Below are 27,926 nucleotides of genomic sequence, written 5' to 3' on the forward strand. Positions count from 1 at the left end.
ATGAAACAGCGTCTTTGTATTCTGCTGTTGAGTAATATTTCGACCTAGGCTGCATTTGAGGTACTCACTACTGTGTATTTAAAGTGCATGCCCTATTGATATTAAATGTAAATATGCCATGTGATACTCTTTTATCTAACCCAATATGTTCTAAGCCCAGATATGGCAATTAGTCAAAGTGAGACAAAAACACCACAGAAATAAGGATGACAGCAAAAAATATAATGCCAATCAAGCTGTAAAGCTGCTGTAATTATTAGTATTATTAATTAACAATGAATCAATTTACTGTGTGTAATGATCCATTGGGACGTCTTTCAGCTCTTTGTTTTGGTTCTGCGGTCTACAATTTTATGTTCCCTGCTTCTATCAACTGCTTCTCTTTTTTTTATTGTCTCAAAAATATCTCAGATAATCCGACTGTATACCTGCCACCAAACGGCAAAGTTAGCAACTAGCTTGTGAATATTTAGCAGCTAAAGAGCCAGATATTCCCTCAGGAGTCGGAGGGGACCAAAACTGAGCTAAAAACACGACTCCAAAATGATTGCTGAATTAAATTAAAAAAAATAGCTTGAGCTGAACACATATCTGCTAACTCTAGTTAATGTGATGCCAAGATATATTGATTCTGCAGCTACTGTTAATAAGCGCAGCTTTATTGATTTGGACTTACCGCGATGACATTAGTACACATGAATATTGCAATATTGATTTACCATTCAAACAATAGATACAAAATATTGATTTTGCTTCATTTTAACAAAATATGTGTATTCAGATACTGGAATATGACACACAGTCATGTATTGGTTCTGGCTCATGAAAGATGCACTAATTAAGTAAGTAAAACTAACATTAACGGACACACAGATATGGATTCAGAGTTACGGTAGGTCCAGTGACAATAAGGTCAGATGGTACGTGGTTAGTCAGACTGTGACAAACACACACACACAGACACACACACACACACACACTGCTGGCGTGCAATGTGTGTGTGTGTGGTGGGGACGCTGCTATTGCAATTTCCCTCAATGAGAGACTGCTATTTCACATAGTTGGCATGCATGTAACGCGGCAGAATAGTGTGCAGCGATTACAGCCAAGACCAAATGGCTCGAGGTAGAATCTCTGTGGTACAGACACCGAGCAGCTGTTAACCCTTCATGTGCCGGGCCGGGATAATTGGCTGGAAAAGCCTTTGTCTGAGGCAGAGAGACAGAGAGAGACAGAGAGAGAGAGGAAGGTGGTGGTGTGGAGGCATGTTTGCAGTGTGTGTGTGTGTGTGTGTGTGTGTGTCCTTGGGGGTCTCTCTCTATCCATCTTTCTCGCTCTCACTCTCTGGTCCGGAGCTTGTTACCATAGCAACATAGAAGAAGAGGTACTGCTGCCGGAGTCCCAAAAATTGTATTATCTTTTTCAGACACACACGCTCACACTCACACACACACATGCTGCTCCTTCGTCTGTCTTGCATACATACAAACTGGCAGGCAGTAGCGAGCGTGTGTGTGTGTGTGTGTGTGTGTGTGTGTGTGTGTGTGTGTGTGTGTGTTTTTATCTGTGTGTTTGTGTGTCCAGTACAGCTTGCTAATGCTGGCAGGCAAAAGCATACACACACACACACACACACACACACACACACACACACACACACACACACACACACACACACACACACAGAGGCACAGAGAAAGCGAGAGAGATTGGTTGAAGGAAAAGGAGGACAGCGGAGTGTTGCAGCAGAGTAGACGAGGTCATGTAAGAACAGCAGGATAGTTTGTTTACACCACTGAAAGCGGCATAATTGGCTTTTACTCATTCATTATTTCTTGTGTTTTTTTGTAGTGTACAACAGGTAGTTTTGGCTCTGCGAGGTGCAATAAAGCATGATTACCTGGCCTATGGCAGTTCTGCAGGGAGAACCATAAAGTACCACAATGCACTCGGTGGCTTTACTTTGAGCTACTTTGTTCCGTCGCTGCAAGCGTGCCGGAGATTTTATGGTCCCCGAGGGTAGCTTTTAGCCAATATTTGCACTCAAGCTGATACTGCGTGCCAATGTTCAGTATCTTAAAAATGTGGCCACTGTCATGATGCTACATTTGTAATGTACAGTTTTATAATGAGACCTTGATTATATATAGGGTGGACGTCAGCCTTGCGAAGAGATTTAAGTCGGTACAGCCCATCTGAGAATCAAGCTTAGTGGGAAATGATTGGTATGTGTTGGAAATTATGGAGAGGAGTTTAGGTATTGCAAGATTATCTAGATATTCAAACAAATTATTTCCGATGTAATTAATAGACACGCAATAGTTTTATTTTTTGTCACTCAGTATTTTACTCTAAACTCTCTTTCTTGTTCTGGTTTTTGATTCTCAATGCTCTCATCAACCATCTTTCTAAAGAGAGAGATATTTAGTTGGTGGAGACCAAAACGGAGCTGAAAGGAAGCCAAATATTGGACTTGAGCTCTAGTTGAGAGGTGGCCAGGGACCATAATAACGCTGGCCACCGTAAGCTACTGGTCACACCAGACCATGTAGTGCAGGTGAGCAATGGTGCATTTTGTTACTTATGAATTCAACTTAACACAATTGTCATTTCTTCTTTCAAAGGTTAAACACCCGTAATCTCACTTTAAAGGGCCAGTGTGTGGTTTTTAGGGAGATGTGTTGGCAGAAATGGAATATAATATTAATACGTATGTTGTCTTTAGCGTATAATCACCTGAAAATATGAATATTTGTGTTTCCGTTAGCTTAGAATGAGCAGTTTATACCTAGATTAGGGGCGGGTCCTCTTCAGGGAGCCGGCCCGCCCTGTTTCTACAGTAGCTGAGAACCGACAAACCAAACACTGGCTCTAGAGTCAAGCCATTTACGTTGTCTTTTTTCACGGTTTCAGATCCGGTCGATGTTGTTCCTCTACCCGCTTGGCACACGGGAGAAGTTTTAGTTGGTTGCTATCTGCGACCTCACTGCTAGATGGTGCCAAATCCTACATACACACTGCACCTTTAAAGATTGATTCTACAAGACTGCATGGCTTACATAAAAGAATGGACTGGACTGAATAATTCAGGAAGAATTTGTAAGACCTTCCATAGTAGCTGCAATGCTTCTATGTGGTTTTAAAATCAGAACTAAAGTCCAACGATGACCCAGCAAGTGCATTTCTAGGTGTCTGATTCGAGGAGAGAACAGTCGTCTTTGTTCCAGCTGCTTGAAATGAAGTCTGTCTCCCTTAAAGGCTCACTGAGCTCTACCGGACCACAATGACAGGAGCAATACCAGCTAATACGATGTGTTCATGCTTACAACGACCACTTAACTCTGCAAACCTTTGCTGTGAACTCTTTAAGTTTTTTCAGTATTTTTTGCTACTTTCTACTGAGCTACAGGCGACGTATGTGGCCACGTTCACGCAAGTAAATGAGCTGAGATTAAAACGTGAGGATTACACGGCTGTCTTTTCCAATTAGATTGTCCGAATCACGTAATTACTTGACATGCGAGGAAGCACGGGAAATGTCAACGGCGTGCGGTCGGCCAGTGCATTATGGAAGTGTGTGTGTGTGTGGGGGGGGGGGATCACAGCAGCATTGACAAGCATGTGACACCAGCGGTAATGTCTGAGACAGAGATCATAAGCGTGATAATGGCTGTGATTACATTAGAAGAGCTATTATGTTCTAGATGACAGGTCTCGTTAACATATAAACAGCCTTAAACACCGCGTTCACTGTGGAAATGAACACAGGCCCACACACACACACACACACACACACACACACACACACACACACACACACAGGCAAAAATGTATACATGCAGTGGTATAAGTGAAGGAGATTAAAGCAAACAAGGATTATATGACACAGATATTAACAAACATAATGACATTAGATACAGGGAGTATGTGTGTAGTGTGTACTGTGCATTCACACACACACACACACACACACACAAACCGACACAAAGTTCATGTCAAACTAATTTAAATTTGATTCCCACAAAATAACCTTTTTTTTTCTTGTGAGTCATTTGCTGAAAATTGTACACACACACACACACATGTTTATGTTCTTGTGAATATGTGGATGCTTTCTAATCTTTCTCTGTCTCTTCCTGCCTTTATGATAAACTGCCTGTCTAACATTGTTTTCTTATCGCGCCTTGTGTGTGTGTGTGTGTGTGTGTGTGTGTGTGTGTGTGTGTGTGTGTGTGTGTGTGTTTTCATACAGGCTTGTAGCATGGGTTCGCGCAACCATGTGCCACAAGTGTGCACGAGTGCATGAACACCTCGTAATGGGTGTTTCTGAGCGAGACGGTGAGGGATGCCTTGCGCGTGTGTGTGTGTGTGTGTGTGTGTGTGTGTGTGTGTGTGTGTGTGTGTTTGTTTTAGCCAGACCACGTCTCCGGAGCTCGGAGGCAAACATTAACGTCACCAGATACCTCTCTATCTGACTCCCCCCCCCCCCCCCCCCCCCTCTTTTGTCCTTCTTTTCTCTAACCTGCTATCTGATAATTCTCTGTATCTCTGTCTCTCCTCTCTCTGATTTCACAGAATACAGGATGCGCTTAAGTGTGTTCATTCATTATCTAATTAAGTCATTTACCAAGCTCTAATTCTTTCTCATCAGCTAATAGTCTGCAGATTAAGTATGGACGTGTGTGTGTGTGTGTGTGTGTGTGTGTGTGTGTGTGTGTGTGTGTATGAGGGGGACGGGGGTTGCTTTTTGAGTGTTTGTTAAATTATTAACCCCTCATTATCAGGTGAAAGGCAGAAGATAAAGAAAGCTCTTATCGCTGATCCGGCTAATCAGGGAATAATCAGTTTTCCTTTCAAAAGGCAACAGCGAGCAATCAGGGTTTTTTCCTCCCCACTGTCATGTATGATTGGCCTTTTTTAGCATTGAACATTCATGTGAAATAACTTTCGTGACATATTTCAGCGTGAGGAATGCAGTGTCGTTGTTGCCACCGTGCACTCATTTTCCACCGGTGACGTCATGTCATTTTAAAATTTCTGTTTGGGAGTCGCTGGGCCCTCTGCCGTGTGTCAGTGCCCTTCAGGCAGACTCTGGAGTTACACATCAAAGGCGGAGCGCAACGAAATCTGGAAATGTGATGCTGGGAAGTGGCCCTCATAGTGTCAAAACGTCGTCCCAGTGCTGGGTGTAATCATAGGTCATTGAAAGTCTCGGAGGCAGTCGGGGTGAAGGCACAGGGTGCTGTGAAGGAGTCCACAGACAGGTTGAGCAGTGACTGTAATTTACAAATAACTATTGGTAATTACATTCAAGCATTAGGTAAAACATCTGTTATTGATCTATATATGATGCAGGTTTAAAACTAAACTAAAAAATTCTATTTCATTATTGATTTATCTCCCAAGTAAAATTTTGAACAAGCAATATATTTGAACAAGCAATATATATATATACTTTGCAGTATAATTAAACAAAAAGTTTTATATTTATATGTTTACAATATAAAACAAGACGAGCAGCAAATCTGGAACAGTGAATGCTTAGGGACTGTATGAAAATAATGTGTGGGGTAAGGAGGAGCAGGAAAGGGGGAGGGTCACATCTTTTAGTTTTTGTTTATGAAGGAGGGGGGGGGGGGGGGCTCGAGTCAATCCCAGCTGACATTGGGTGAAGGCATGGTATGCTCTGGACAGGTTGCCAGACTATGGCAGGGCTGATACACAGAGACAGACTACAATTTATGGTCATCAATATTAACCTCAGCTGCATGTCTTTGGACTGCGGGAGGAAGCCGTGCTGCCACGGGGAGAACATGAAGCCCGGGAATCGAACCCAGAAAGCCCCCTGTGAGGTGAGGTGACAGTAGTAGCCACCACACCACCGCGCAGCCCCCCGAAACAGAGCATGTTCAGCAGGCCTCAGGAATACAGGCAAACCAGTTTGGTGAGAAAATGTCAAAATCATTTTGGTTCATTTATTTATTTTATTTATTGGTTTATTTGATAAGGGACAGTGCACATTAATAAAAACATTTCTCTAAATGCACCAGAGTTAGCCAAGAGGCTATTTTTCATCTGTAGTCCCAAGAGGCAGATGTTACAAAATAAACCTAAAAACAGAATATAAGATTCAATTGAAAAGGTTATACAATATTGACGCTTTACAATGCGTGCACAAACAATGACAAAATCATTCAGGAGACTCTTAAACATTGTCAAGTACTAACAAGACATGCAACACAGAGGCTCTCCAAGTCAACACACACAAAGCAAATAAAATGAGGGATAATTATGTTAAAATAGAAACATGGATTAAAGACACTATTATCCTGCAATTGTTAGATACTAAAAAACATCCATGTCAGAGGCACAAAACATAAAAGCATGCAGAGTATGTGAAATATATAAATCAGTCAGACAGATAAACAACAATAAAAGACATGCAAGTAGGTAGATGACGGTCGACCGGCAATTTCAAGACAGACAGACAGACGGAGGGAAAGTTCAACACAGACAGAGGAGCAAGTAAACTCCTCAAGGTGCCGTTAAATGATGCTGAGTTGCCAACTTAATGTTATTTAATTAGAAGTAATAGGTGGGTCTGAAGAATAGGGTTAGAATTCCTTTCATACACTCCCTTAGCAGTTACGCCAGATACATGAATTGAACAATTAGTCGATCATGAACACTGTTGTTGATCGACTAATTGTTTCAATAGTTTCTCTGATCAGCATAAAACTGCTCCAGCAAATACTGAGCTACGTTGTTTCTGTTTGAGTGACTATCTAACAGAATATTGCTGTAAGAAGATCTCTCGTGTCTCACAGGTGCATTCACCTTAGATGCCTGCAATATGTGTAGCAGCAAAAAGCATCAGAGAGGGTGAAATAAAAAGGCCCTGGCCTGAAGTCGTGATTGAATTTCTACACATTCAGCCTGATGTGTTTTTACATAACAAATCGCAGTAACCCAGAGGTGAAGTCAGGTTATTTATAAGATTTAAAGCATTTGCTTCAACAACACTTGTGAAGATCCTTTCTTACATTACATCTGGACATTTGTCGCCAGCGCCTAATTAATAAAAGGAATTACACGTTCCATTATTAATGAAAAACAGTATGAATTTTCGCACCTTAGCTGTGAGTTATCACACATCTGATAATGCTCTCCTTGTGTTCTGGGAGAAGAGTAGGTCATCGTCACCGATGTGCAGTTGGACCGAGCTGTAAAGACAAAAAGGATTACTTTCAGTCCTTCTACCTCTGGAAAAAAAGCGTATCGCACACATCTGGGATGCATTAAATAATTCAAATTGTTGACGTGTTCTAAGGGGCCACGTTATCATGATTTTCATCCTGGCACAAAGAGCACCGAGGGGCCGTTTCAGACATTTACAGCGGAGTCCGGGGCGTGACGGCCCCGAGTGAGATGAGACGAGATGAGATGGCGTGAGAACGGCCTCTAGAGTCACTAGAGTCCGTGTTTGCTCCGACAATGATTCTATTCAAAAGTGTTTGCTCTCACAAATGTGCCTGAGTGGCCTGTTTTCATTGTATCACACACACTTCAACATCTCTCTCTCTCTCTCTCATTGTTGCTTTTTCGCTCACTCTCTTTAATCCTTTGTTTCACTGGGCTCCAAAATCCATTATGTTAGAGTACCTAAAAAAACCGAAATGATTAAATACATGTGCACACACACACACACACACACACACACACACACACACACACACTTATGCACACCCACATTATTGCTCTGTGTTAAGATATTGATATTTTTATTTTCCCGTGTTGCAAAGGGCTCTGAATAAATGGTTAATTACTGTAAATTTGAGAGTGCTTTTGTGCGCGTTCGTGCGGCCCGCTGGCTAGCTCACGGTCGCCGCTCTACAGTGCGCTCATATGCTGATGATGTCGTTGTGAAAGCGTAGCCGCCCACCGTTATGGTTTCCCCTTAGGTAAACACTGTGAGCTCCGTCAGCACTTTTGCCCTAGTTTACACTGTTTGCGCAGTTGGCTTAGCCGTCGCCATGTTGAGAGCCATCGAGGGGCAATGAAAATGCTCCCGACCTAGTATATACCGGTAGCTTTTTAAAGGAACTTTGTGGAGTAAGACTTCATGTTGAGGTGTAACAAACATGTTGAATGCGTTTCCTTCTTCATCAAACATTAGCAAAGGTATTAAAAAAAGATCTTTTAAGATCCTGGTCTGCTAGCAGTCTTCATCTTCCCTGCCTTTGCTGGGAAATTGCTGTTTTTTATTTGTTTTTCTTACATTTCAAGTTCCAGGTTGCTTTTCTCTGAACTTGTTTCTTTGACTGTCCAGCCACCGCAGTCCACAAGAGCAAAGATCTGACTCGAGGAAAATGTCGATACACTTATCTAAGTTGCCTTCAATTATTGCTGTGTGCTCAGACGCAAAGCCTTCAGCGAGCAGCAGCAAGTCTACTGCGTTGTTGGGGCAACGTTTTTCGGGTTTAAGTAATTATACCGATATTTTTTTTGATATTTACAGTTAGTAATGTAATGTGTAATCTCTTTGTATTAAAGATGTAAATACAAGGCTATCTACCAGAAATATTCAGGTATCCATAAAGGAAACTTAAAAAGGATCTTAAATAAGGAACAATACAGAGTTTTCCATAGAATTTCTAGTTTTTGCACAACACAATAATTCATTTGAGCATGATTTGTTATTTCCTGGATTTATGTAATTGTTTCATTTGTAATGCAAACACAGCTTTACATTTCCAAGTGCTTTCTTATAACTTTTGATGTTTCCCAAAACAAAAGGATCATGAGACATTTTGTTCCACATTGAGCGCTTTGAGATCAGTGTTTTCTAGGCTCCAACCAAATGACAAGGAATAAACACTAAGGAAATATGTACATATGTAAATGAGAGAACCGTTTCAGTGTGATTCCTTTACGTTCGAGCGCCATCGTTATCTCTCCCACAGTGCGATGTGACACGCAAAAGCTCCCCCGCTCCGTCCTCACTTCCCGGGCCTATTTATCTATCCGTCAGTGTCAAACACGCGGGGTTTTGTGGGATGTGCATTAAAAAAACAAATCCGGAAGGTAACAATACGCTTTGAAGGCCTCGTCTCATTATAATACCCGCTCTCATGTCAAACACACGCAAAGACACGAAAGCAGCAAGCTTCTGATATCCTCCTTCTCGGTGGCCACATCCAGACACCTAAAGGCTGTACATTCTCATATTGATGGCATTCTTCTTCTTCTTCTTCTTCTTCTTCTTCTTCTTCTTCTTCTTCTTCTTCTTCCCCTCCGTCTATCCAGGAATGCCTGCTGATATCTCTCTGATGTCTAATGCCGTCTGACTGAACGCACGGACCAGAAAACACACACAAACGTGCACGGAATGCGTCGCCGCACTGACACTTCAAACAAAGCTTTTGTCTGCTGCCTGACAGCAATTCCTCTCTCCTTCCCCCTCTCCTCCTCTTCTCCTCCTCTCATTATCCCCCTCACTTCTCCCTGTCATTCCAAAAACACTCATTCTACCCCCTCTCTCCCCACACACACACACACACACACACACACGCACACACACACGCACACACACCGCCAACGCATTCAAGGGTTTATTCCTAATTGAGCTGCCTGGTGTTAATGCAGGTTAAATAGAATACAAAGATTGAAAATTATAAAACAGCACTTGAGCTACGAGGTATAGTAATCAGCCGTGTTTCACTTGTAAAAGAGGGTTTATTAACACAATGATTCATTTCAAAAGCAACCTGTCATAATGTTGCCATTACTGGCAGAGATGTCGCTAGTAAAAGCGTGGGTTGAACTTTGACGTTAAAAAACCCCACAAACATCTCTCATCAGTTTTGCCATCAAGTTGGACTGTTTTGTGAACATGAACAAAGCTCCATTGTGTTAATTGAAGAGGGGGGGTTTACAGTTTCTGGAACAAAAACTCCAGCACTTAGAGGGGTCCATTTTATTTTATTTGTGGATAAGAACTGGGTTCCTGGCGAGGTGAAGGGAATGTGCTGACTGGCAGTGTGTTTGAGAACTTTCCGTCAGAGCCACTCATATCAAGAAATAGATGGTTTCACAGTTAGATTTGGTAAGAAAAAAAGCTCTCAATCTATCCAATACCATCTTTTCGCGGTGAAACGCGCGAGTCGGCAAAGTGCAACACCACCCAGACTCATTCATTTGGCAGTGTGCGCTAGAATTTTGAGTGTCACTTTTGATTGGTTCTCTGAATTTGCACCACCCCTCAAGGCATAGAGAGCATACTCTGTATATAAAAAGCGGATGTAGTCACTGCAACGTCACCCGTTGGTTTGTGGACTGCCGTTTTGAAGCCTCAGGTTTGTCATCTTGTTTTTTTTGGCTGTCGTCATATTGTCTTTTTGCAACCAGAAGTGACACAAGAGGGCGGAGCTAAGTACAACTGAATGCTGGATAAGGCAGTTTTTTAGGCGAACAAAAATGTTACAACTAACTTTCGTGAACTGAAAGCACACTGAAAGGTAAAAAGTTGTACTACGTAAACACGGACAACTTCCGAACCAGACAATGCCGTGGCAGCGACCTGTCAATCACAAGGTTCTCACCTTAAAACATACCGTTTTAACTTTGGTAACTATGTATATCATAATGTAATAAATGAGCATCATGCTGTATTGAAGAAGTCTTGAAACTAGAGATTGAGAACAGTAGGTCATGGTTACAATGTTTACTGATGTTATAAATCAAGTGAGAAGTAGGGTCATTTTCCCATAACCTTCTTAACAATCAGAATTATTTTTGCAAACAGAGGAGGCGTCACCTGATGGCCATTAGAAAGAATGCAAGTTTAAAGTGCTTCGTCATTGGTTTCACTTTTCAGACCCGGAGGTTGCCGCCTGATAGACAGAGCGTAATGAGGTCCCGCCCATGTATTGCCTGAAGGGTCCTCCTTGTCGCTTTCGTCTGCTAGCAAACAACAGAAAAAATGCCTTAAAGCTGCTGTGTGGGTAGGACGCATTAGCAAGAGGGCAAGGAACACAGAACTACGTTTTTATAAGCTGCTGAACCTAAAAACTGAGGATGCAGGCAGTAAGATGTGGGCAAGCATTTTGTCAAAATGTCAGTTTGAGGCTAACTTCTTTTCCTGCAAGTTACACTTTTTGCTAAGGTCTTTGTCAGCATACAGCGTGAGTTATAGTGGAAAGTGGATACATCAAAAAGCTATGCAGTAGGCTATTAAGTGCCTTAGCTAGCTACAGTAACTCGCTAACACATAGCTAACATTAGCTTGCTAACAGCTTACTTCCCATCCGATCATCATTTTAGTTATCAACTGCACTTCTGAATCCTTTGATGTGTTAAAATACAACATTTTTAGCTACAGGTATTTTGTTAGCATTTCAGCTCCTTGGTCACATTGTGGCGCTGACCTCAGTGCGCCGCCTGAACTCATGCTAAGCTACATGATGTTTTCAGGGACCATCAAATCTTTGTTGGACACAAAGAGCAAAAAGAAGACTCGTGTCTGTTCATCTTGTTACAGTGCAGGTGACCTCAGCTTGTGGTAATGACTAAGATAATTCACAAAATGTGATGTGGAATAATGAATAGGCGCGAGTCTGCGGCGTCGGGGAACTTGCCGTTGGGAAGTAATTAGCTCGCTGCAATTTAGATGGATAGATACAGGAATGTTATGTCTTGGGGTAAAACTCCCTCCCGGGTGAATTTTGAACAGTTAAATCAGTTAATTAGGGACTCTCTTTGGGAAGGAGCGGAGAGGGATGGCATTACCAAATATGGAATTGTATAGAATATCATTTTAAATGACAAAATTGTCTAAACCTTGGAATAATGGAAATAATAATCAGCCTGCATGGACACAGAAAGATCAGGCCAATAGACGCATTGTCACGTACCAAGCATGGATACAAATCCAATTTTTGGAGCACTTCTGAGCCACGTGGATAAAAGCTCATCAGATGTTACATGTCTGTCAATATGAAGAAGGATATTCTTCGGTTTGGAAAAATCCATAGATTTGAAACGGGAAAAGAAACTACCCTGCATTGGGAAAGTCAGTGATTTGTATAGATCCTTCCAAGAACATGTCATTTTGGTGATATGTGCAATTTAGAGCCGCGTAAATAGTTTTGGCTTGGTTATTTTCAGTGAGATAAAATGATTCGTAAAATTTGCCTAGAAGTGAACAATCAGCCTCAGTTTTTATATAAGTGATCTTAATCCAAAGAAGAGGAGTTTAAGGAAAAACACAGCGATTGATGCTAGAGATGCAGTGGGCAAATATACACATATGTTTTTATACACCAAAAATAATAATGCGTGGTTCGTCTTTTGTTCCTATTCTTTGGGAAACAAGTTGTCAAAAGTAGTGGTGGTGTAACCCATTGCCAGAGCCTCACTACTGCAGCTGTGCTTATTAGGAGACAGGTGTCTTCTACCACCAGGTACGTCCAAACAAAATAAATTATGACTTTTATGGTGCTGCACGGATTGTTCTCTCTTATTGGAAGCGTCAGATAAAGCATGTTTCTGGTGAGAAGTCAAATTAATGATGGACGTTGCTTCTTTTGAATCTCTAATTCCAAAGACTCATTATTAACAAGAGACATTTTTATGAAGTTTGGTCTCATTTTTCAGGGTATATAAAGACAGAAACATAACAGCATGAACATATTCCCACTAAAAATTCAATAATGAATTCAAAAGTAGTGTATTTTGCACTTGTATTAAAAGTACTGCTATATGAACAAAAGTGCAATAACATTTGGTTTGCAAACACTTTAAACAAATAAGGTGCTTTTTAACAGCAGTATTCCCTTTGCACAGTAGCAGTTATAATACAGTTATAATGATTCTGATAAAAGATATTCAGTCCGTGTTCACAACTTTATATTCATGTGTGTAATAGATGCAATTTGAAATATACACCTTGAAAACTGCAAACCTATCTACGTAATGTTTTTTATCTTTGTTAAATTCTCAGTAGTGATAACTAAATGATATGCTTATTATACATATTCCAAACAAAAACACTTTAAAAACTCTAATATGTGTGGTATTTGTTATAAATGTACGTTGGTACATAGAGGGTGATAAGTGGGTTTACTGGAGGGACTTAGGACCCAGGAGAATGTAGGTGAAGCATGGAACCTGGGAAGTTCTGCTAAGAGTTTAGTTAAGAGCAGTTTGTTCTCACGTGCTTGTATGTTTATTTAAAAACACGACAATATGTATTTTGACATTGTCACGTTGGTCCTGTAACGAGACGATCGTGCGCGTGTGTGTGTGAGACAGGAGGGACCGACAGTGACGGAGTAACACACACACACACACACACACACACACACACACACACACACACACACACAGACAGCTGTTCCCCGCTTCTTGTGTTAAAAATCTCCGCTTAATAATAAAAAATAAAAAAACTGCGTTAACGAGCGATAAAATGTCGCCGTTAATTAATGAATGTTAACGCGTTAACTTGCCCAGCCCTAATATATATATATATATATATATATATATATATATATATATATATATATATATATATATATATATATATATATAATATTCTGAACTCTTAAATGACATCCCTGATTAGAAACAGAACGCATTAAGTATTGGACCTGCTTGTTTTCATGTGAACAATTAGCATTTTGGTGTGAAAACCGTAACTCTGATGACGAAAAACACGACGACTGAAAATCCATTTTTAACTGCTTTGGCTTTTTCGGGTTCCGCTATTGGCTCGCCGACAAAACGTCTTTATTGCTTCAAAACGACTTAAAAAATATTTCCAAGCGGCTGCCTTGAACTGTTCTGACAGTTATTCCCATGAGACGCAAATGCAGCGTGAGTCCACACAGTCAGGCTCCAGTTGATTTTCAATGAAGCAGCTCCAGAAACTCTCATGATGACATTTTTCCTCCTCTACTGACGACAGAACACAGAAACCTCTTCATGTTCAACTCAATCTCGCCGTCCAGCTTCAACATCTGGCTGCTGTGCGGTGTGTTGGAAACAGATTTTTTTTTTTTTTTACTGGGTTATATAATATAAGTAAATGTAATAAATTAAACCAAACACTATCATTTGTGCACAGTAATATTACTATCAGAACATATAAATTGTAGTATAATGGCAAAGCTTGCTTGCTACCACAGCCGGCTGAGTTCACTGCCTTGCTAATGGGCACCCGAGTAGCAGTTGCGGAGGAGGGGAGAGCATGTTACTGAAGTACTGTGCAGTGAAAGGGAATGAGAGGGTGATGAGGCTGTGTTTCAGAGACTGGTGTGTGTGTGTGTGTGTGTGTGTGTGTGTGTGTGTGTGTGTGTGTGTGTGTGTGAGATTCAGCTATCAGGGGAGCACAGCATAGCTCTGCTGAGATTAAATTCCCAGAGCTTACTCTGGCTATCAGCATTACTTCAGGACACACACACACACACACACACACACACACACACACACATTAACACACACAGAAGGAAAGCAGAGTGGTAGGAAAAAAAGCTGCCATCGCTACATTTTCATTCAGAGAAAATATCAACATCGACAGTATGCCCACTGCTGATGTCACCCCTGCTATTAATCCCCCACCAAACCCGTCCATCTGTCCGTCCGTCTGTCCGCCATCGAGCCCTCTCTCTTCCTTTCCTTCTTTCTTCCTTTTATGTCTTTCAAAAGTAGATGTTGTATTATTTATTATCTGTGGGCAGAACTAGCTGCCATCTCTGGTCTATCAACATGTGATATTATCGAAAAACGGAATAAGAGGATGCGGGATCAAAACACAGATCACATTTGAATATTTATAGCTCAAAGTTGAACGGATTTTTTTTTTTTCTGACGTTGATGAAACTTCGGTGGTCCTGAGAGCTCAAAGCAAAAATGCACAAAAGACAAGCAAATGCAGAAACACCTTTATTTTCTTCATATTTTCCCGTTATGTATTGAAACCTAAATGGTAAAACCATACATGAACAGTCCTAGTTGGCTGTTTTTATGTGTCTGGCCTGGCTATTGAGCTGAGCCATCACTACAGCTGACGTCACTCACAATGCAGCCAGGTAGACTTGTGACGTACTACCATTGTGTTTAGTATGCCAGAAAAAGATGAAATGTGTCCCAATACGTAGTATGTCAAATGCAGTGTGCCAAAAATACCAGGATGTCCTACTACATCCAATGGTAAATGCAAGCTAGCATGCTTTTCTGGATATCCTGACCCACAATCCTCTGCGCAGCAGATCTATGAGCAACAGGGTCAATGTAAAATAGTAAGTCCCAATTGAATGCAACATATACTGTATGCAACAGTACATAGAGATACATTTTTTTTGTTTATTTTCTTTTAAAATGCGTATGTTTTAGTGTTTGAATCACTCTTCACAGTCTACAAATACATTTTAAAAGCAGCTCAATTTGTTACTAGGTGATTTTGACCGGAAGAAAGATGTTTCAAAAGTTGCTAAATCCAGCAACAAAAGCGCTAAATTGGCATCACTGAAAACAGGCTATAAAAGGTTAATAACAAATGCCTTAGCCAATCAAAATGCAGGTGTTCAGCACCTTAGCGATATCTTTTTTTCCCCTGGATGGCGAGGGCAAGACCCGCCCTACTCAGCCTCTGATTGGCTTACCCAAACCACAAAGGCAACGAGTACTAGCCAATCAGAGGCAGAGTAGGGCGGGTCATGACTTGTGGCGATACTAGGGTTAACTGTAGCCTGTAGAGCGTTTAGCTAATGCTGAATGTTTGGTTAAGTCACTGAAGTAAAATTCACCTCAGCATAATACTGTGTGTTAAAGTTAACTTTACACCAGATAGTTAAAGGAATAATACAATGAATGTACTGTTCCCTATGGGTTTTTAATTAATACATGAATCGTCAAGTTGTAGAACACATTTTTAAGTTTTATTTTATTCAGAAATTCAAGCCGAATGAATGAATTGTTTCCTGCTAGTTGAGAAAGACAGACGAATAATGATGAATTCTGGCCATGTCAATAACTGCAGATCAGGGTTTTTTGAGTTGAGTGAAGATTCTGGATTCCTGATTTAAAGATTCCTCGAGCCAAGACCTGCCAAAACTACACTCTGACTTACAGCCTTATTCTTTTTTTACTTGGAAGAGACGCGCAGTTTGGCGTTAAGTTCAATTAAGTTTCCACTATATTATAACTGTACATACTATAAAAAATGTGTTAAACATTCTCACTGACCTGGCTGATCTTAGCACTATGGTTAAAAAATCCTGTAAAGTCATTTTATTGATGTGTAAAAAAAGACTGAGTGGCAGTTTAACCTGTGTGTGTGTGTGTGTGTGTGTGTGTGTGTGTGTGTGTGACAGGTAGTGTCGCACGCCGGGAAGTAAATCCTGGATGTGTTAATTACCTCGTCTGACCTGATTCCCTCCGCTTCAACGTCTAGCGTGTGACAGACAGAGACAGTGATCTGTGGCGTGGGACTGCAGCGCTGTGTGCATATATACGTGTGTGTGTGTGTGTGTGTGTGTGTGTGTGTGTGTGTGTACACGTGTGTTTGTCGTAGTGACAGCTCTGTCAGTTATCTTTCTGCGCTGACAGACGATGCACATGTCGACCAGTGGTCCCACCACGCACAGCGATCTCATCCACGCACACGCCACCGTAACGCACGCACCTCACCTGCCAATCATTTTGTTCTGGTATTCCCACCGCTGTCTACTCTTGCTCTTCCTTTCCCCACTATTCTACCCCCCCCCCCCCTCCCTTCCTCCCTCGTCTCTCCACTCTTGTCTTTCATCATTCTGTTATTTTTCTTTCCTTTTTAAGAAACTGTTGCCCTGAAACTGGATCTTTTTTTTTTTTTTTTGCTCCCATGGGTCTTTTTTTATCTTCTCTCCTTCTCCCGCCCACTCACATCTTGCTGACAGATTAAATGTTGAAGGCAAGGTCTGGTAGACAAAAAAAAAAAAGAGAGAGAGTCTCTCTTAATTGTGTTGATCGCTAATTAGCCGGCCCGTCTCATCTCGCGGTTGTGGATGTGGTAAAACAGGATGCCCTTTCCGGGGTCGGCGGGCCACAGTCTCGCGCATAATCACATCTCATGCGCACGCCCACACACACACACACACACACACACACACACACACACAGACGCTTTGCACTCGTGAGATTGTGAGTTTGGCTGCTGGCTTGTAGATTTCTCAGAGGAGGCTGGTGACTGAAAAAGTGTAAGGAGGGCAGGGTGAATCGGTAACTGCGGTAAAAGGAGGGGTTTCGCTCAAAATACACGATTACGTGAGGAAAAAAGTTCCAAAGAAACCTGGGGTTCACCGCCCCTCCTCCTATTGCAGACCACCGTCATCATCGTCGCTCACTGTCCGCTGTCTCATATTTTAACAAGAGACAATCTTGAATCGTACCTACAAGCAATAATTCAAGCTTTCCAAGACAGACATCCGTAGTTCTTAACAGAAAGCGGAAAGATTAAAAGCTCATTTTTATTGGGATCCGACCCAGTGGCGGCGTGACGGGACACGGTGCGGTTCAGCGGGTACGGAGCGTCACAAACGCTGCCTGGATGAGCACTCGTATTCTCACTGGGGACCACCTACGTTAAAATACTAATGCACTCGTGAAAGAAAGCACCCGGCTAATGGCACATGTTACATCATGTTGACCTTATTATAAATAGAGACGCTGTGAAAGGGTCGCCTCTCTAGAGCTCCGGCTGATGTTGTAGGAACAGACAATTTATTGCTGCGTTAAACAGCGCCAACGATAGAGTGTGTGTTGGTTCCTCTTTTAGACTGTGTATGAAAAGACGCTCATTCATTATTTCATTCAATTAATGTCATTATTTTCCGCTTGATGAGTTTGGGCCTAATGCCTTCCACACATATAACACAGGGTGTGCAAAGGAATAGTTAAATATTTGTGGAGGTATGCATGTTTTTATTTTATTTTGTCTTTGAGTTACATGAGAAGCTCAGTATCACTCGTGTCTTTGTGCTAAGCTGGAGCCAGGAGGTGATTAGCTTAGCTTAGCATAAAGACTGGGAGCAGGGGAAAACAGTCATGGAAAAACATCAATTTGTGAGTCTAGGATGAGTTGCACGAGTCAGATACAGTGACGTTAAACCACACATTGTCGTGTTTAAATTTCTGTTTGTGTGCTTAAATAAGCTACAACGGCTTTGCAATGCAACCTTAAAGGTTGCATTCAGGGCATACTTTCTAACAGTTTCAGCCATTCAAGTCTTAATGCTAAGCTACGCTAATTGCCTCCTGGGCCCCAGCTCCATGCTGAACACACAGATATGATCTGCTATGTGGACAGTATATATTTTTCCCCCACTTTTCCTCCAAAGACCCACCAGACATTTTTTTGCAGCAAATAGGAAGATCAACTTCAAAACGAAGCAACCTTTACTACTATTCCTCGTGAATTTTTGAAATGTATTAACCTTGGCTGATCTTGTTTTGACAAAAAAAAAATAAGTAGTCTCCCACAGATAGAAGCTTCTAAAAGCTACAGGCGATAGCATTTAGAAAGGTCTGACCCGTATGTCAGCACCAGGGCCTGTAGTAGCATGGGATAAGCACTCTGTGGGAGTCTGAAGGTCAAGCAGCCTTTACAAATCAAATTCAAGACCGCTGGAGTTCATGCAAAAGTCTGGACAAAAAAGAAGCACTTAAACACAGCGCCGAGCTGATTCAGAGGAACGGGAAACTTGCCATGAATTCTGAAGAACAAACAGTCGGGTCGCAGCGTTTATGTGTCTGACAGAGGAGGGATTATCAGGGTGTTAGTTTCAGACCGCATGTGTTGGACGTGAGGTATCATACCCACAGACAGGTTTGAGTATTATTAGTGATCTCATCATAAATCTAGTTGGATATTTTTACCCACGTTGCTCATCCTCTGGTGGATTCTTCACTCTGTTCTCGCTGCCACTTTGAAACTTAAACCAGCATTCAGCTTTCTTTCATGTTTTCCTCCCTTGAGTTTGATTCATTTTCAGACTGACCTGAGTTACCCTGTTTTTTTGTTGTTGTTTTTTTACTGTTAGTCTTTACCGGCTACTCTAATCACACAGCGGGAGAAGAATTTCAGCCAACGCTCGCTGCAGATCCAAAAAACGACTTGTTAGCAATTCAATAACCGGCGGGTCTGATTGGTGGCAGGCGGCGTGTCGGCCTCAGCGGGGGGTGCTAACAAGCTTCTCTTCTCTTTGTGTGTGTGTCGTCCCCCCCCCCACAGTCATCTGGAGTCGGATCGCAGCGCCCTGAAGAGGAGGGAGTGGGAGAGGAGGAACCAGGAGGTCCAACAGGATGAAGACCTGTTCTCAACCGGATTCAACCTGTTTGGAGAACCTTACAAAGTAAGAGATCATTCAGAAGTTAATCATGTATGCTAGATAATTTTAGGAAATATGATTTGCTGAGATTTAGGTGATGAGATTAATACACTCTGGTGGGAGGCATATATTACAGCATGTAATTGCACCTAAACCCATAAATTGGCTTTTTTTTTTTAAATTACATTTCTGTTTGTGTGCAGAAATGGCGATTCAATGTGTTAATTATTTAGCTTTAGAGGTGTTGGTGGTTGGCGTGAGCCATGAGAGCGTTCACTGTTTCCCCCTGCTTCCATAATAACGCCCTATTTGGACTGGATGTGTTGCTCCAGGGGAGGTCTAAGGCTAATAATTACAGCCCCAATTACCTGCTGTTTTACATCCAACTCTCTGGTCCTCCTGTAATTTATATCCAGACCTGCTTGTATTTTAAAGTGGATCTCTTAGTTGTTTTCTTCTCCTTCTACCTTTTTTTTCCATCACATTTGACTTTTGTGTGAAAATAGATTAAATCAAAAATGTTTTGCTAATCTGATCGACTGAAGCATGCTAGTACCGATACACGTTTCAGAACCAATACGGCAACAGAAAAACTGTAATGTTAATCCTGTCCGGATGGGGCTTAAAAGCTCTGTACATAGTGGTCTTCTCATCTAACTCACAATTATTTTTAAGAAGACTTTCTCTAGCGAACAGTAACATCTGAATGTGAGGACTGTAACGTCGCTGAGCTGCACAGCATACGTACGCTCATCTTTACGACCTGGCCGAGGCGTGAGGCCGAGTGCTCTCCCGTCGCCGCTCAGGAGAAGCTTTACGCTCGGCTGTTAAGTCGTGATCGATCTCTGCGGGAGGAGAACGGCCGTACCTGACACCAGAGTTTCATTTGGGGAAACGGGAGTGAATTAACGGCGTCTTAATCAGCAAGGAAAGCAGCCCCGCTTTGTGATTTAGCCTCATTGGAAACAATTTTAGTCTCACGCAAGCAAGCAATTGAAAGGGATCTTTATTGCTAACCAACAATTATCCAAACATTTATTTTGCCCCATAATGCCCTTTAACGCTGTTTTTTGCGGATGACGAAGCCGACGAGGGAAAATGGATGATCACAGGCTATTGGAGCCGTTCCTTCTCTCCGGGGGCCAGTAGTTTAATATCCCCGAGCATGAGGTTGTGGTCCGTTCCGTTCCGAGGCACTCGAGGTGCCATCATTTTTATTTCTTCTTCAAGCTGAAAGCGAACCAGCCATGCATGAAGTCCACGGCCACTCTCCTGCCCCTGTGTTTGAAATTGATTTTGGTTTGTTAACTCTCATTTGCCGCCGTCGGGCACTTCAACGCTCAGTTATGCCGCCAAGTGTATCGACCTTGGGACGGACCGGCTCTGAATGTCGACAGAACGTGTTTAACGGCTGTTGTGTCTGAACGCAGAGGACACGGGGGCTCCTGGCTGAGCTGCTGCTCGGGGTTCAGCAGCACACGAGAGCTTGTTCTCATAATGAATCTAATCTGAGGTGCCGCCACACTCCAACTAATTGTTTCCAACTAATTAACGGAGCTGAGTTCAGGTCAAGATGTGTGTGTGTGTGTGTGTGTGTGTGTGTGTGTGTGTGTGTGTGTGTGTGTGTGTGTGTGTGTGTGTGTGTTTGTTTGTGTGAGGATGACTGTGGACTTTTGGAGTTTAAATTATTACAGTAATTGGAGCCAAATACATTAAATTTATTTGAGCATTTTTGCAAGTACTGGAAGAGTAAATTAGTTAAATATGTTTAATCAGGCTCGCTTCTCCGTTAGATGACAGGTTACAGAGGATTCTGTTCATGTGATCAAGTCTTGCAGACACACTGTCCCAAAAAATGAAAGTGATCTGCAGAGATGCGGCCGAGAGGTACGCAGCAATGTGTGTGTGTGTATGGTTGTTTCGTTAGCTTCTAGCATCTAGCGAACACACCGGCTGCTATTAGCTGTTAGCAAAACACGCCATCCATTCCGTTATCTAGCCGAACACAACGTCCACGCCGTTAGCTGTTAGCGAAACTAATTGCTCATGCCGTTAGCTGTTAGCCAAACACACTGTATATTCCATTAGCTGTCAACACACCGTTAACTGTTATCCCGCCTCTTCTTTGGGCACAGAGTAGCAGCTTGGCGGTCGGTGATGCACTCAGCTGTGTTATCACTAGCCGGCTAAGTGTAGTGAGTGAGGAGTCAGCAGGCAGTCAGTGCCAGTATAAAACAGGTCATAAAAGACGTTTTGAGAGAGTGTGAGTCACCGCAACCACGAGAGGTCCGTGAGCATGTGGCCATAACTCTGGCCAGCCAAAATATAATGCATTATCCTGCAGCAGAATGCGACATTAGCTGTGGACAGACAAAGAGGTGCACACTCACTCGCTCTCAGAAGTACACACACACAGAAGCAGAATGCAGACAGAATGCAGACAGTTCTAGAGCTGAGTTTCGGTGTGTGTCAAAACCGTTTTCTCATTTTGGATTCTTTCAGTGGGGTGCTGTGCTGAGGATTTCTACATCTGTCATTAATTACAGTGATTAACTTAACAGGTGGACGATAATTCAAACAAAGTTTGGAGCAATGATGCGTCTTATAAGCGACTGGCCCAGAGGGGGTGACTGCATCCTTCATAAAGGGATGACAGCATGTGTACTTGTGTACTTGTTTCATATTCCACCTCTTTCCAACTCACTTCCCCAGTTTATCTCTCTCTGCTGTTAAACGCGACAAACGGCTTTGGCACACCTTGATACTTTCTTCTGCTGATTTATTCGCCACACTACCAATTTAATTCTTTTTTTTTTCTGAGGGTGTTTCTTTACCAAGGCCTGTGCAACCTCACTGCATTTCTTGAGTCGAAGTGCTGACTGAACTTACTGAACTGCTCCTTTAAAGATCTATATCAGCCCTTTTTCATTATCACATAGGATTTATAGAGTTTTTTATCATTCCTGGTCCCTCTCTCGTTCATTTTCTCTCTCTGTACCTGTGTATCTATCGCGTGTCCGTCACTCTCGTTCTCTGTCTTTCCCTCTCTTTCTCTACAGTGTTCATTCTCTCTGTCAGCTATTAGCTAATCCCTCTTCTAATCCTGTTAAAGAGCGTTATGCTGTTAGCAGCTATTTGGGATGATCTATTCTCACACACACACACACACACACACACACACACACACACACACATAGGTATTCATCCTCTCCTTCTCCTCTGTTTTCCATTTTGCCTCTCTGTAAATGTGTTTTCTGTTCCTCTTCAGCCACCAGATCTTTTATTCATGAGCCCGAGATGGAGAAGAGATGAGCTAATTTATTCACAGCTAACTTCAGCTCGCCACGGTGTGTAGTGTTTGTGTGTGTGTGCGCACACGCAGAAATTACATCTGTTGAGATTATTTGAAAGCAATTCTCTCCTTTCTTGTGTGGATCTTTTGTAAATAAGGCATAATTCTTTGCCCTGTTTCTTTTTGCTTTGTTTTTTTCTGCTTTATTAGTGAGTGTAAAATGAAGGATAAAGTGAGACATGGTACACGAGATGAATGCTGCTTTCAGTCGCATAGATTTGTCTTGAGGTTTTTTTGTGTGGACCACAAGGGTCTGTCACCTTCAACCTGGAACTTTTACCTGCTGTTCACCTATTTTTAAAATAATAACAGAGATATCCTTTCAGTCTGTGCTTCTTAACAAAACTACGTCAAACATAAGGGTTATCCGATGACATCTCAATAATTTGAGGTTGTCTTTTTATCTGCCAAACAGAAATGTTACAGTGGAAAGTATCAGTAAGAGCTTAAAAAGCATATTGAGTCTGAATTCGGGAGACTCATCCGGCTATTGATTTTGGTAGTTGTTAAAAACGGCCCTTGAGAGGTAGAAGTTATGTCTCAGCCACTAGATAATCCTGAGGATTGTGTCCGTAAATTTGATAGACACACAGCCCTCCATTATCTTGGTCAAATGCAGTGAAGGTAACATGTATACGGGGGCTTAGAGCCCTTTAATCACATGAGTTCCCCAAGGACTTCCATCCCTTATGAATAGAGTTTAACTCTAGAGTGGAATCTACTTTATTTATCAGTTTGGTAACGGACACAATATTGATTGGCATCTATGTTGATAACTCATTAGCAGTCTCAGTGACTTTTAGCCATGCTTTGGTCCCAACTGAAATATCTCAGCAACTATCGGCTGGATTACCATGAGGTTTTGTACATTCATGATCCCAGAGGATGAACCCCGATGAGCTTCTGACCTGCTGTAGACGCTTAGTCTCGTTTCTCCGGGTTTTAAAAAGACGGAACAATGAATCAGTGAGTTGATGGTTGTGTGACATTCCAGTTTCTCCTGGTTCACAAAGAATTACTAACAAACCAATTTGATTATGAAAACTAGAATTACCGTCTCACGGTTATTTCATGTTGCGGTTTACATTGACGTCCTTCCGAAATGTCATCACTTCTCTATTTTATCCTAGCAGACATTTGTGTGAAGTTGTCATAATTAGCATATGGATATGAGTCATGCTAAAAAAAAAAATGTTAAGATCACTTTAACCACCAAATTCTAATCGGATCATCCTTGAGTCCAAGTTGAAGTTTTTGCCAAATCTGAAGAAACTGCATTCACGAGAATGGACAGGACAGACGTACGGACTAGCTAACAACTCCAAACTCGGGGTAACAGTATTGTTTGTTATCGACCGAAGCTGTTTGCATCTGAAAAAACAAAACCAGACACACAAGAAACAGCTAAGATACATGCCTCCTAGAGTTAAGTTAAGACTTCTGGATCATGTTCACAAACTGATCCATTACTTCTTTGAACTCCTTTTCAAAGTTCAAAGTGTTCAAGATGTGCGGTTTTAAAATGCACTTCTAAAATAAATGTAGACAGGAAATTGACCCCGACGGCCTCTCCCAGATCTGCACGATTGGTGTTAAGTTCCGCTGCAATCAGTGTGGGGATTACTCATTATTATTACATGTAACTTAAGAAATATTACCTACGATTAGTTAAACTCCCGCTGCCTATGAACGTACGTACGTTCATTATTCATGGATTCATTAACCTCTCCAAATAACAGGCAATTTCATCCCGTCTTGAAAATGAGATGAAGGGTCTTCTTCGCTCCTCCTCATCCGTTTGAACCTTTTTAAAGCCACCGTAGCATTACTTGACAGTCACTCGGTGTTACCGCGGGGTGTTCAGCAGGTTGTCAGATAGCTCGCCTTTATGGCCGGATCCATCGATCAACCCACAAAAGAAAAAGTTCTGTACGGTCAAATTACAATGCCACGTTTCACACGGATCCGTCGCTTGTCTGCGATTCATGATGAAATGTCACAATTAAATTACAGGCTGCAGATCTTGCATAATTCAGACTCGGCCCATGATTGATGTATTTGCTTCACTTATTTGCCGCTCAGGTAGAAAAGAAATGTCAGAGGATGGGGATGATAATCCGCTGCTCTTCACTCGTCCCTCCTCTTCCATGGCTTTTTTTTCCGGTTCCAAATATAGATCGACTGAAACCCCCGCTGACTGCCCTTCCAAAAACGTGCAGCTCCGTCATTAATGAAGCTGTCAATGGCTGACACGGAAGGAACTCTTGAGCTATTCTGAGGAACATCTCTGCGTTGGCGCTGCTGAAGGTGCCATTCTGGCCGTATATCAGCACGGCCCGCACTGTCCTTTCAAGCCATGATTGCTTGAGAATCCAGGGTCAGGCTAATAATGATTCCTGCCCCATTAATTTTACTGCACCAGCCCGGACGGGACCCTCTTAAGGGTGGCATGTGTTTTAATTAATCATCTCGTCCTGATGTCTGGTCAGTGGTCACCCTATCCATCTCGCACTGCTCCTCTCCGGATGAATAAAGAGGGCTTTTCATCAAGCCTGAAGAAAAGGAAAATTGAAAGACTTAATTAATGCTCTCTCTCTCTCTCTCTCTCTCTCTCTCTCTCTCTCTCTCTCTCTCTCTCTCTCTCTCTCTCTCTCTCTCTCTCTCCCTCCCTCTTGTGTTTTTTCTTCCTTTCAGACTAATAAAGGTGATGCGTTGGCCAGTCGCGTCCAGAACACGCTGGGTTCCTACGAGGAAATGAAAGACCTGTTAACCAGCCACTCTAACCAGAGCCACTTGGTGGGAATCCCCAAAGGCAGCAACAACCTGCAGACCCCGACCACGTCGACGACGGAGAGACCCGCCATGGAGTCCCAGCTTTTCAACGACGCCCTGAGAGGAGGAACAGGTGGAGGTGGAGGAGGAGGAGGAACAGAGGATGGCGGGGATAAGAGGATGGCAAACGCATCTTCCTCGTCGTCAACTTCCATGCAGCCGCCTGCCACGACCGCGTCGTCAATGAGTGCCACGGCGATCCCACATCAGAATTCTAAAAAGTCCCGAAGCTCCATGGACTGGTCGAGGGCAGGCCACGGACAGAGCGCCCAGGCAGGAGGCCTCGTTGTAGGCTTGGCACCGAGTGGGACGGGGCCGGTCACGGCGGCCACGAGTGGAAGAGGGAAAATGTCTTTACTCGAGGAACAGCAAATGCAAAGGCACGACGAGTTGTTTAGCTCACTCAAAGATGAACTCGGTCTCAAAGGCGACTCAAGCCCTTCTTCCTCCTCTTCATCCTCCTCTTCCTCGTCTTCTTCCGGAAGAAGGCATGCTTCCCACCCCTCCAAAACCCTTCCTCTTCCAGGTAAGTCCGACACTGAAAGGCTTCAAAGGAATAGGTTGACATTTTGGAAAAAATAGAGAGAGTTGGTGGAAAGGATCGACACTACTCGTGTGTCTGTATGCTAAACGTAGAGGTAGCAGCCAGTTAGCTTAGCTTAGCATTAAAACAGTAAGCAGAAAGAAACAGTAAGCTTGGTTCTCTCCATTGTTACAAAAATCGGCATACCAGCACCTCTTCATTTTAGTAGTTAACATGTTATAACTTAAAATGGTTTTGATATGCAGAGTTCTTTAGAAGGAGCCAGGCTAGCTGTCTCCCAACGCTTCCTGTACATTATGCTAAGCTAATGCTGCAGTCATGCAGTGTCTGCAGAAAGTGGAGAACAGGAAAAACCCGTTACATATTTGGAGCCAGTCTTGAAACTAGTTACAAATGACATAAAGCTCTTTTAAAATTTGCTAAATCAATTGTATTATTGTTATTATTGACATACATGTTACATTTACCTGCCATTCATACAACAAAAAGAGGACTTCTTATATTTTGATATTCATGGGTAAATGTTTGAGTGCTGATGAATATTTCCAGTGCAGAACAGACGCCATCACCTTTTGGGTGGGGCTTCTGAAAGTGAACATCTGCACCCGATGATAAACCACATCTTTCAGCTGATTTCTAAACACATAATTTGCTTTGATTGTGATTGGCTCCATCCATCTGGGAGAGGGGTTTTTTTGGCGTTAGATTCTGACAGAGCAGAGCAATATTCCATTAGAACAGGTGTTGCTCTCTATATTTTTTACTTTTTTTTCTTTTCTCTCCATTTTCATTCTCTTTTACAGATGGTGGCAATTTCCGATCTGCCACCATGGACAGTGGCCATTTCAAGTCTTCCACTAACACAGAAAATGGTGGACATTTTAAATCCTCCCCGTTTGAAAACGAGACCGGCTCCCACCTCTCTATGTCCTCCTCCCCGCTGGCTTCCACCTCGGTTCTGACGACGCCCACCCCCGGTCTGACCACTCCCACGTCTGGACTGACCACCCCCACCTTCCCGCCCGGCAGCCTATCAGGGAAGCCGATCGCGATCCAGCAGAAGCCCACAGCATACGTTCGCCCAATGGATGGCCAGGACCAGGTGCCGAGTGACTCTCCCCAGCTCAAGCCCCCTCTAGTGGCCACAGAGGGCTTCAACAACAGTCAGGCCTACGGAGGGAACGCTGGGAACGCCAAGAACAAACTGCCAAAACTGAGTCTGGGCCACACAGGGGAGGTAAGGAACAATATTACTAAACATATCAAGTTGTTAAGGGATGAATGCTGTTCTGAACATGATCCCAACATATCGCATTTTATTTACAATTGGGTCACAAATAAAAGTCATTTAAAACAAATATATATATATATATATATATATATATATATATATTGACAATTGTATGTATTTACTTATTTGTATATATATTGTCACAGTATCTCCTGTGCTAAATATTGTTTCATAAACCACACAATAACCCCAAGCTAAAAAAAACCAAACATTTTCCATTAATAATAATAATAATAATAATACTTGGTAGAGCGTAGTGTTGCCAGATCAGGTTGCCAGTCACCAGGCCAATGTCAACTTAATACTCACCCAATTCCATAAATACAGTCCAAATCAAAACCTTTCCAGGAACCCATTTAAAGTCATTACATGCTCAACAGAAAGCACATCACAAGCATACGAAGCTTCATATCTGCATCAAATTACCAAAGTTAAAATCTGACTGCCAAAAAATACACAAATCCCTGTGTCGATGTTAATAAAGCCCCCCTACCTTCAGAGATAAAATGACCTAACATTATTGTAAGGGTGTAAATCACACCG

At 42.3% G+C, this 27,926-nt stretch overlaps 1 protein-coding gene across 1 annotated transcript in view; it reads left to right on the forward strand.

Moving 5' to 3' along the window:
* The window catches only part of aff2 (AF4/FMR2 family, member 2), a 153,489-nt gene that overhangs the window by 23,746 nt on the left and 101,817 nt on the right, over positions 1-27,926 (forward strand). The window contains exons 2-4 of the mRNA XM_068714237.1: positions 19,268-19,388; positions 25,411-26,074; positions 26,896-27,329. Of these exons, the coding sequence (XP_068570338.1) occupies positions 19,268-19,388; positions 25,411-26,074; positions 26,896-27,329 (1,219 nt within the window). The remainder of the gene's footprint in view (positions 1-19,267; positions 19,389-25,410; positions 26,075-26,895; positions 27,330-27,926) is intronic.

The sequence above is a fragment of the Cebidichthys violaceus genome, unplaced genomic scaffold (genome assembly GCF_023349555.1).
Source record: "Cebidichthys violaceus isolate CVI_PGR_0920_01 unplaced genomic scaffold, fCebVio1.0.p SCAF_2, whole genome shotgun sequence".
Classification (NCBI taxonomy): domain Eukaryota; kingdom Metazoa; phylum Chordata; class Actinopteri; order Perciformes; family Stichaeidae; genus Cebidichthys; species Cebidichthys violaceus.